The following is a 10,190-nucleotide window of genomic DNA, read 5'->3' on the forward strand; positions in this document are numbered from 1 at the left end:
CGATTGCTACTTGGTGAACGATACAGGGGCATCAATTACGTACTGGGTCACTCACGATATAGGAAATGCGTCGAGAGGATTCACTTATGCGTCTCGCCGGAAACCTAAGCGTGAGTTACTCTCCAACCGAGCTAAAGTCGCTCTTGAGCTGTCCACGTCTATTTCTCCATCGCTACGTGCTGAACAAACGGTGTCTTTCTGCTGGGATGATAACGAATGGCATCCGTTGACTGACATTCCGATCCGCAATACTGGCAAATACATCTATGGCGTTCGACCTCGACGTTTCGTTGGAGACGGCGCACTAGACAGCAATACGCAGGAGAGTGTACAGCCTCTCGACACTGAGCCTTCACCTATCCCACGACCACAACTTCTACATATCCTTCTTGACGTCTCAGCTGCGTCTGGATGCCGAACATTCACAATATCGTCATTAGTTCGTCTATTCAACGAAACGAACATTGCAGTCGATTACGGCGTTCTTGAAGCTGACGGAAAAACGATCACGGAGATCGGTACAATCGAGCCTAAAGGCGCATGCAGCGTCCCATTCCGCTTCGTTCAGCAGATTTGGTCTGTGAGAGTGTTCATGAAGCCACATCTCTACCACTCGCCTGCTCAGTTGAAAAATAACTCCAAACTCTCAGCTGAACCTCCGTCGGCTAATAGAGTTCATCGATGGAGTAACGAGCTATTTATTAGCGAGAGAGAAAACAGCACACTACACACCGCGTCGTGCTCGCTTGTTCTCGACGACTACGCTTGCAAGTGCCAGAAGATGTTTGACGGAACAGTACCATTCCATCCTACTGAAATCTGCAAGGCCAACGGAAGCTTTTTCCACGCTCACAGTCGCGTCTTCACGTCGTCCAATGCTAGCAGTCTTCAATATGCTCAGTTGAAACTGATGTCTCCACTAACGCTAGTCAACAACTGCGGCGTTCCGATTGTTGCGGTGCTGTTCACACTCAAAAAGGTTCGACGTACGGCAGGGGCTTGCGAAGAAGCTCATATGGTATCGTCGCAGGTCGTTCCTCCACGTGGTCGAGTAGATACGCTGTCGTGTGCTCTCCACGACGAGACATACTGCTCGATTTCCATGACAGGCTCCAGTTGGAGTCGTCTTTTCCGTATTCCAAGCCTCTTGGATTCGACCGAAGAAACAACGAAAACAACTACACCAACAGCAGCTCTCAAGGCGATTTCATCACTACCGTTGAAGCCCAGAAGTGACAAGAACGTGGTGTTATCTCTGCTGGATTTTCAGTCCAGAACCGCTACGTTGCATGTATCATTTGACAGCAAAGAAACTCGTGAACGCAACGCGGGACACTTCATGATCGTGCAACCACGCTTTTTACTGCGAAATGCTACATCACTTCCGCTTATCTTTTCCCCTCAAGTGAAGTTGATCGAGAAGATTCCTGGTACAAAGTCGATGATGGCGCGGTTTGCCAAGTCTCCATTCTCTCCATCTAGGAAGAAGCAGAAAGATGAATGTTGCAGATCAGCAGAAATGGAGGCTATACACGCAAAGCTGAATGCGCTTCAAGACCAAAAGGTGTCAGAAGATGCTATTGACGAGGACGAGCTGCAAGCACATTATTATTCTGAGGTCAGTGCGATCATGGTACAACTGGAAGGTAACACTCTACAGTCGTCAAGCGCACAGGATATCAGTCTTGAGGTTGGAGCCAACACTTCGCTACGTGTCTACAATGAGGCCACGAAGCGTTATCATGATGTCGTGGCTCTCTTTAAACAAGTAGGGGGGTCAAGATCCATGGAGGTGACGTTTGTCGAGCGGTATCTACTGCTAAACCAAACACATCATGTGCTTTTAGCGTCTGCAGTATCCGACATTGCTGCTAAGAAAGGAGCTGGAGATGACAAGAAAGTTCTAGCTGCACCACCACGCTCCTCGTCCGAGTTCAGTTGGTGGACGCATTCTTCCGTACCTTCGGACACGTGCATTCGACTGAAAGTCCAGCGTCCAAGTGGTGATGACAAGCAAGTCGAAGACTACCAATGGAGTGGCAAGTTTTCCTTACACGACGTCAGCGAGACAGCGTTGAAGGTCAGCACTCCGGATGCTTCTAGAATTTGTGTATTACGCGTCCAAGTTCGCGTGGAGGCAACTGTACAAGTCTGCGTTGTGGTGACAAGCGAGGATGTTGCGGAGTTCCCGCTGTATCGAATTAATAACTCGTGTGCACGGGAAACTATCTGGTTTAAGCAGATTTTCGATGGCGTCAAGAAGGACGCATCAGCTTTCCAACGTGGCGTGATGCAGTGTGTAGCGCCAGGTGAAAGCGTGTGTTTTGGGTGGGATGAAGCTTTCTTCTTAGGTACTCCGAACCGTGAGATAAGTGTCTGGTATGCACCAAAAGATGGCACGACCTCTTCGGATTATCATAGCTCAATTCTTCTAGATCAACCAGGAGAATCGCAGCAAGTGGAGATCCCATCCAAAGACGCTCTCCCGAAGGCACCAAGTCGAGTGTATGTGCGCTGGCATCTCCAAGGTGTTACCAAGACGATGGTAGCGCAAGACGTGCCTCTTAATCGGAAGGAACGAGCAGGTAAACAGACTCGAGAACTGGTAGCAGCACATGGTGAGATGCAGAGATCCACATCACCAGGCTTCACATCTGAGGTGGTGGCGCACTTCCGCTTGCCACATTTTGGAGTCTCGCTTGTGACCAGTACACCTGATGAACTCCTGCTCTTCTCTGGTCAAGATGTGGATATCGCGTATGCTAATATCAACAATGATCACGATCAGTGTGAAGTGAAAATCGGGTGCTTCCAGCTCGACAATCAACTAAGTGACGCGATTTATCCTGTTGTGATCGCTCCAATCCTGAAGAAAGGTAGCGGGTGTGCTGGATTCCGAGATGAAGCCTCATCGTCTTCACCTGACAAACTGAAAAGTGCTGAGGTTCGCTCAGCTCATGGTACGGATTCATCGAGTGGGGATGAAGGTGAGAACGGAGTGAAAATTGGCTCACGTGCACCTGTTATTCGACCGCATTTCTTCCATCTCTCGATTTTGCGACTCAGCTACGATGCCAACATGGACTACATCAAGTACTTTTCAGCAATGATGCAGCCCGCTAGGATTCAGATCGACGAAGCTTTCTTGCTTGCTCTTGCATCATTTGTCACGGATTGTTCAGCTACGTTGGAGAGGAATTATCCACCCGAACGACGACGTCTTACCAGTGAGGCATCAAAGGTGCAAGCAACGTCCGACAAGAGGTTCAAGCCAAACTCGGAGCGCAGAATTTACATTGAAACACTGCAACTTCATCCCGTCAAGATCCAGCTGAGTGTCACGACTCTAAACCATTATGGCGAAACCGAAGAGTCCGCGACAGGGCTGGCCTCGCTGGTTAAACTCCCGCTTGCAGTCACGAAAGCTTTGCTGAGCTCCACATTCTCCCAGATCGACAGTGCTACACTGTACTTGAATGCTCTCCACCTCAATCATGCGTTCGCGTCTGGGGCCTTCTTGATGTCGACGGTGCAGCAACACTACATGTTGCAAGGAATGCGTCAGATTTACTCTTTAATCGGCGCCGCAGACATCTTGGGTAACCCAGTGGGTCTGGTGACCAACCTTGGTGTAGGAGTAAAGGATTTCTTCTACGAACCTGCCGCAGGACTTGTTACCTCGCCACAAGAGTTTGTCTTGGGACTCTCTCGTGGAACAACCAGCCTCTTCACTCACTCGTTGTACGGAGCTTTCAACGCTGCCAGTAAAGTCACAGGCACTCTGTCAGAAGGTATCGCTACCTTATCACTAGATCGTAAATATCTCGCCGAACGTAGAGCTCAAGGACCACGGAAGCAAGTAGCCACACATATTGGGACGGGGTTGATTCACGGTACGAAGCAGCTTGGTAAGGGTATCTTCGCAGGTGTTACGGGTGTCATTACCGCTCCAGCTCAAGGAGCGATGCAAGGAGGTCTTCCAGGATTTATCGAGGGGGTTGGCAAGGGTTTAATCGGTGTAGCAGTCAAACCTGCAGCCGGCGTACTGGATCTAGCAGCCACGACAGCAGCAGGCATCACTGCTACAACGTCAGCATTAGATCGTCGCACAGGCTTGGGCAAAGAAGTCTATCGTCGTCGTGAGCCTCGACTACTTCGTGTGACGAGTGATCAACGAGTTCGAGTGTATACTTCTGCAGACGCGCTGGTATCTCGGTTGCTGCTGACGTTGCCGATGAAATTTAAGTTGCAGCTTCCCAACGAACTGTACGATACGCACATCTTCCTGCCTGGCGCGCGTATTCTAGTGGCTACATCTTTGCGTCTTCTTCTGCTTGAATTTGCGTCCGGAGGAACTTTAGCAACGCTGACGACGGCAATCATGTCGTCGACGTCGATTCCTCCTCCCTCGGTACTCTGGAGTCATCCTTTGTCGAAGCTGGTAGGCGCTCAGCGTACGCCAACAGGTATTGCCGTGCATATGGGGGCAAACGCTTTTGATGCTGAGCTTGCAGGCGCAGATGCACCTGGCAAAGCGAAGGACGATGTAGCAACGTCGATACTTTCGGATCTGGAGGAATTGGGGGCCGCAGGTACTGATCGTGTGCAGGCGTTTCTCACTGACCTGGTCGTCCGACACCAGCGAGCTACTGCTACAAGCTACGGCACTGAGTAAATACGATAAATATTTGAATTCGGAAAAACTGGCTGGTGGATTCGTAATGGCATGGCAATCTTGGCGTGGCTGACATTTTTAGTGTGGTTATTGGGCTATAGACAAATACATAAAGAGAAGGAGCCACGCGAGGCACACAAACTTGTCGGCGAATGATCATCCGTCAGTTTAAAAAAAGAGGTTTCCCTACGTCTGCGCTGGAGGAACGTATCCATGCTTGGTTGCGTACGACTGAGCCATCTACTCATCACAATCCAAGCAATTAGTCTAAAGATAAAACAAGTCGTATGATGGTAGCTATGATCGTACCTTAGCCATGAATTCCGGGTGTTCCTCGGCCTCATGGAGCACGAATGCTCCAGCCTTAGCCGCGATACCTTCATGTTGACGCAGCAATGTCTCCGTCTCCTCGGCAGCAGGACGGTACGTAACAGTTGGGTCCATGTCCATATCAAGCGTTCCTTCACGGAACTGCGGGTGGAAGAGCATAATGAGCAGACTCAAAATGGCATTGCTGCACATTAGAAAGCCCACAAAGTAGGGCAGCGAGCCTTCCATGCCGAAGTCCATGAAGCCCACGATAAAAATGAAGGCAGTCCGACCACGGTATGTGAAAAGGAAGCCAAATTGCTGGCGGATCCAAGGCTCCATGTGCTTGAAGCGACACTCGAACGCAAGCAACAGTAAAGCAAAAATGCTGAATTAAGAAATGGAAAGAGTTAGAAACTTTCATAAGGATATGACGATACTTTGACACTCACATGGCGTAGACGGAGATAAGGAAACACGTGATGTCCAGTACTACGAGGTTGAAGAGCCCCATGAATCCTGCGAGCGCTTGTAGAACCGCCAGCACTACGTTGGCATAGCGCAGGTAGCGCATGAGCGTGGCAGCCTCCATCATCTTCATCCTTTAGAAATGTCAAGTTGCCATCAGCATTTGATTTGATTAGCAATTAACTCATTTTTGTATGAGACCCACTTTTGCCAGTATGTAGCAGGTGTCGACAGATTTGAGAGCGACGTGAAGCCGCTGACGTTGCCAATCTCCTGCTGACGGATGCTGCCGGGGTTGCCGGCATTGCCCACTGCCGCCTGCTGCGGGTTCAACGGCGCGCGCAACAGTCGCTCCTGCGTGTCGTTCTCGTTGGAGCCGAACATGGAGCAAGGAGATAGATTGGGTCGACTTTTTGAAGATGAGTAATTTCGGAAACCTTTTATTCTAAAATAAATTTTTGGCGATAAATCTGCCATTTTTATGCCAAAAGTGGCAAAGTGATTCCCAAAACTATTCTTTAAATCTCTTATTTTCGAAGCATGTCTGTAAAAAAAAAAAACATCGCGAGAGAGTTGTCATCATAATCTGCAAAGCCTATATTTCTGAACCAATCACGGCAGGCACAAGAAGATAACTTGACAAGCTCAGAAAAAAATTGTCGTAAAACTGTCAATAATTAGCGATGTTACGTATGGCGGGGTGCTGAGGGAAATTGGTGAGTGGAGTGACCGCATAAAAAGGCGGATAGCTCGAAGAATAATAAATATATTGAGACACCACTTGCAAAGCCGAAACGCTGAGCTTTTTTTAATTTTTTTACTTGAAAGTCTACGGGTTTGATTTGCCTACAAGCTAAATAGGGCAGAATGTTCGGTTGGCTCTGTTGCCAGCTAAGTAGCCTTTTTAATACGAATTTCACTATGTCACGCTTGCTAGTTCGTGAACATTGTAAAGCTCTAGGGCTAGGGTAAATATAACCCGACTTAAGTGATATTGACGAACACACTGTATTTTGGTGAGTTCATCAGCTGCTACAGTCTAAACCCATGCCTGCATTACTACTGACGGCTCAACCACTTGCACCACTGGCACCACAGACATAACATTACCACAGGCCACAAAACTAAGGTGGAAGTGAATCTTAATTTGCTTGTGCCACACATTTGTTTTAGAGCCTTGAGCCACAATTACTTGCTTGTGCTCTTATATAGTCTTAAAAGCAGCGTCGACAACATTAAAAATGCGAGCAGTACCCATACGATGATCGATGATGGCCTTGGCCAACCAAGAGAAAAAAAACGGACAGATGTTTCTCTTCAATCTCGTTATGTGAATTCGAAATAGCCTGTGAAGCTCTCAGTGTTAGCGAGAGTTATCGCTCCGAGAAGCGACGAAGCCAACTTTACCCTACCAATAGCCCACTCACGAGCTGAGCCACTTGTTGTGCATTTTCAAGGAGCTCGCGGCGACTGACAGTGTGTCTAACTTGCTGCCCTTCTAACAACCAGTCCCGTGGACTGTCTTCAGCATCACGCGGTAGCAGAGGCGGAGGACCTCAACGCTTCGGCTCTCGTTGGGCTCCTTTGCGGGTAGCTTCCACATACGCCTTGAGCGTACTATACGATATGTTGGTCTATTCACTTGCTGTCTTCATGGAGGCCCTTGAGATAACAGCAGCCACAACAGCACCTCGATCCTCGTCACTATATTGGGCACGACGTGGAACCATTGGTGCTGGAGCTCGTGAAGGCGACATGACTTTTTCTTGAATGGCGCGAAATTGGACTGGTCCGTACCAAAATTTATCGGACCGGATGACCTTATCGGACCTGTACCAAAACTAGGGTACGCTAAATCAAACCCCTCAAAACCAATTTATTAGTTTATGGATTAGATATTGTGGCCCACACTCTAAACACTATTATTTTACAGAAGGCGGGGAGGGAGATGGCGAGGGGCGATAACGGCGGCGGCAAGTGTGACAGGAGGGTGGCGACGACGGCATGCAGCAGGAGGGTGGCGGCGGCGACAAGAGGGGCGGCAGCAAGGACAGGAAGGAGCTTAAAGACGGAAGAAGCGAAGGGGATATCAGGATTGGGCGGAGCGTCAAGGGCTGTGATGTCCTCCCGGGCAGGGCGGGCGGCAGGCTGCCCGTTGGGTGCGTGCCTTCATGTGGCACCTCGAAGGGCGGACTCCGGTGGTCTCGTCAGGCCATCTAGCTACCAGCAGCAAGGATGCCACCGTCAGACCCCGTGCAGACCCCACGAGAGCTATTGCCCCACCCGGCAGGAAGGGAAGCATGCTGCCGGCTGGTAGCCCCCGGGGCACTAAGTCCAGATGCCTGTCCCAGCCGCTGGTCGTGTCGATGTAGCGCTAGATGCTAATAGTTGTTGTGTGTGGCTAGCGAGCGTTAAATAATGTAAAGTATATCGAAGTCATTAACGCAAATTATCAATGTCTCTTTAAAAACGGGTACAATAATAAGTATACGCGATGTAGAAGTTACAGTTGTAGCTACTACGTCGCGTCATCACACAGGCTCTTAATCATGTCGCCATTTAAGCGCTTTCAAGAAATTGCTACGGTATAAATACAACAAATTTCAAAAGCGCTTATGGAGTCATTTGTACTGAAATGATTACGCCGGTCGGATAAAATGAAAATATGCGTGTGATACGCCGACATCTTAATATTTGTAAGGGGATACACATATTTTTCGTGCCCCTCGGACCTAATACGTCCGATGTGGAGTTTAGATTACCAGCCTAACCCTTGAGGAATTGATTGGCCAAGACTGACATCTTATTTGGATATGATTGGTTATCCTAAACAAATAAATATATGATTGGTCATTAAAACGGATAATAAACTTAAGTGAGGTCCGATAAGTGATGATATTTATCCATATATCAATTTAGGTCCCCAAAACCCGGCTGGTTAAATTTTGATCAATTATCGGATGGATACATCAACGGTATTGGTAGAAGAACCTTGGGCTACTAAACTGGAAATTTCATTTAGATGTCTGGTTTGACTTTGTTTAGAAATGGGGGTTTTCATGTTAATATTATCACGGTTAGTGAAATTAATGACTTATGATTGGGCTGAAGTATGTATATTTGGACCACATAAAACCTGAATGGTCATTAGAAGGAGGACCAGAGATGTGGTTAGAAGGGTTGAGATTTGCCCGCTGTAGGGGCTCCCACGGGCAAAAACTAACGCTTCTAGCCCGGTATTCTGTATCGTACAGAATAAAAGATTTAGCAGGATTTTGTATCTAGCTAACTTGGCTATAAACGTTAAATTCGCATATGATGTTTTGTAAATGAGGATTTTGCACATCATTAGTATTGGATTGGCGAAGGGAAGATACACGGGGATTCCTTAACGCGAATAAAAAGAGCACAATTAACTTAGTGGAAGTTTGAAAATTCAAGCTTTAGCCATAAACGACCGCGTGTCAGCCATTCCGTCGTTGCCTCAAATACAGATATATCATGAAACGATGTGCATCCCGGGCGAGATTGAGCTCACGCAGCTGTGGAGAGAATTATGCAAGGACGGATGCAAGCACACGCGCATGGCCCAGCACCACCACTACGTAAACCAGGGATCAAGGGCCGGCTGGACGAGTCACGACGCGCCATCAGCGTTTTCAAGGGTGCGTAATTGAAACTTAACATGCTTTGGTGCCTCCTACTAACGAAAATGCAATATCCAAGCGAAGCTGAGCTCATGACGTTTGGGCGCGCATCCGGTCGCCTCCAGCTTCCACCTCCAAGCTTGAGTAGTACATATAATCGTCGTCCGATCGGAAAGCAGGCGTCGTACGAAGCTATTAGTCGGCAACTATCATGTAGTGGTCCCTCAGCGCCTACGGCGTCAAGCTCACCCCTTTTGGCGTCTACGGCGACAAGCACACTTCCTATGGCGTCTCCTGTACCAGCGAGAGTGAATAAAGCTGATGAAACAGACGCTTCACGGAGTTTGCACGCTTAAACGACCGCTCTTTTACTGGAGCTACATACCAGTCCAGAGGTACAGATATTTTTGGCGGGCGGTACTACGGATGATACAGAGCGATACCGAGTGGAAGTATTGTTCATGAAAATACAGATCAAGCTAGCGGTGAAGCACGGATTGCGCCGAATGGTACGAAATATGATGGAGGGTATAACAGCCCTGCTCAGGATGATATAGAGCAAGGTGGGGCGGGGAAAGTTGCTGCTCTTGATTAACAGAATGACATACTCCACAGAATACGACAGATGCTGAAGAAGCTAAGGGCGAGAGTGACACCCTCCTAATTATCGAGTTGATTTGGAGGTGTTTGATAGTGACGACTCATGGAGGGACTCAAACGAGAGCGGCTGTTTGAACCAACGGATGCTCACGACGTGAGCGCAGTGTCCAGTGATGCTAGCATTTAGAATTCGACGTTGATGAAAAAGACGTAATTGAAAACAACGAGGTGGTTCCAGAAGTAGTATATATATGACATTGTAGACGAGCCATTGAATGATGACATTTCCAACGAGAGCTTTTTGATCCGACAATCGATTATCTCCGTGACATTGCGGATAATAGATGGGTTACGTATGGAGGACCATATGGTAAGCTGTATGATACAAAATTGCGTTTGTAACAATAATAGTATAAGTGAATATTCTTCTCATCTAGCAAGCATCACAAACGCAGGCAGTACCTTAGCAAAGTCTGCACTCTTTTGCGGAC

At 48.2% G+C, this 10,190-nt stretch overlaps 3 protein-coding genes across 3 annotated transcripts; 2 read left to right on the top strand and 1 right to left on the bottom strand.

Annotated features, from left to right (window-relative positions):
* Positions 1-266: 266 nt before the first annotated feature.
* Positions 267-4,675, top strand: PITG_08979 (vacuolar protein sorting-associated protein, putative; the record flags this gene model as incomplete). Its single annotated transcript, XM_002902970.1, has 2 exons — positions 267-289; positions 706-4,675. 2 exons carry the CDS (start codon positions 267-269, stop codon positions 4,673-4,675), a joined length of 3,993 nt encoding a protein of 1,330 aa, XP_002903016.1.
* A 45-nt stretch (positions 4,676-4,720) lies between these two features.
* Positions 4,721-5,836, bottom strand: PITG_08980 (uncharacterized protein; the record flags this gene model as incomplete). The annotated part of the gene is made up of 4 exons (XM_002902971.1): positions 4,721-4,915; positions 4,985-5,372; positions 5,437-5,586; positions 5,658-5,836. The coding sequence occupies 4 exons, from the start codon at positions 5,834-5,836 to the stop codon at positions 4,862-4,864; spliced, it is 771 nt and encodes a 256-aa protein (XP_002903017.1).
* Positions 5,837-8,961: 3,125 nt separating this feature from the next.
* Positions 8,962-9,763, top strand: PITG_08981 (uncharacterized protein; the record flags this gene model as incomplete). The annotated part of the gene is made up of 3 exons (XM_002902972.1): positions 8,962-9,117; positions 9,573-9,608; positions 9,725-9,763. The coding sequence occupies 3 exons, from the start codon at positions 8,962-8,964 to the stop codon at positions 9,761-9,763; spliced, it is 231 nt and encodes a 76-aa protein (XP_002903018.1).
* Between the last annotated feature and the right edge of the window lie 427 nt (positions 9,764-10,190).

Source organism: Phytophthora infestans, genomic scaffold, assembly GCF_000142945.1.
Source record: "Phytophthora infestans T30-4 supercont1.16 genomic scaffold, whole genome shotgun sequence".
NCBI lineage: Eukaryota > Oomycota > Peronosporomycetes > Peronosporales > Peronosporaceae > Phytophthora > Phytophthora infestans.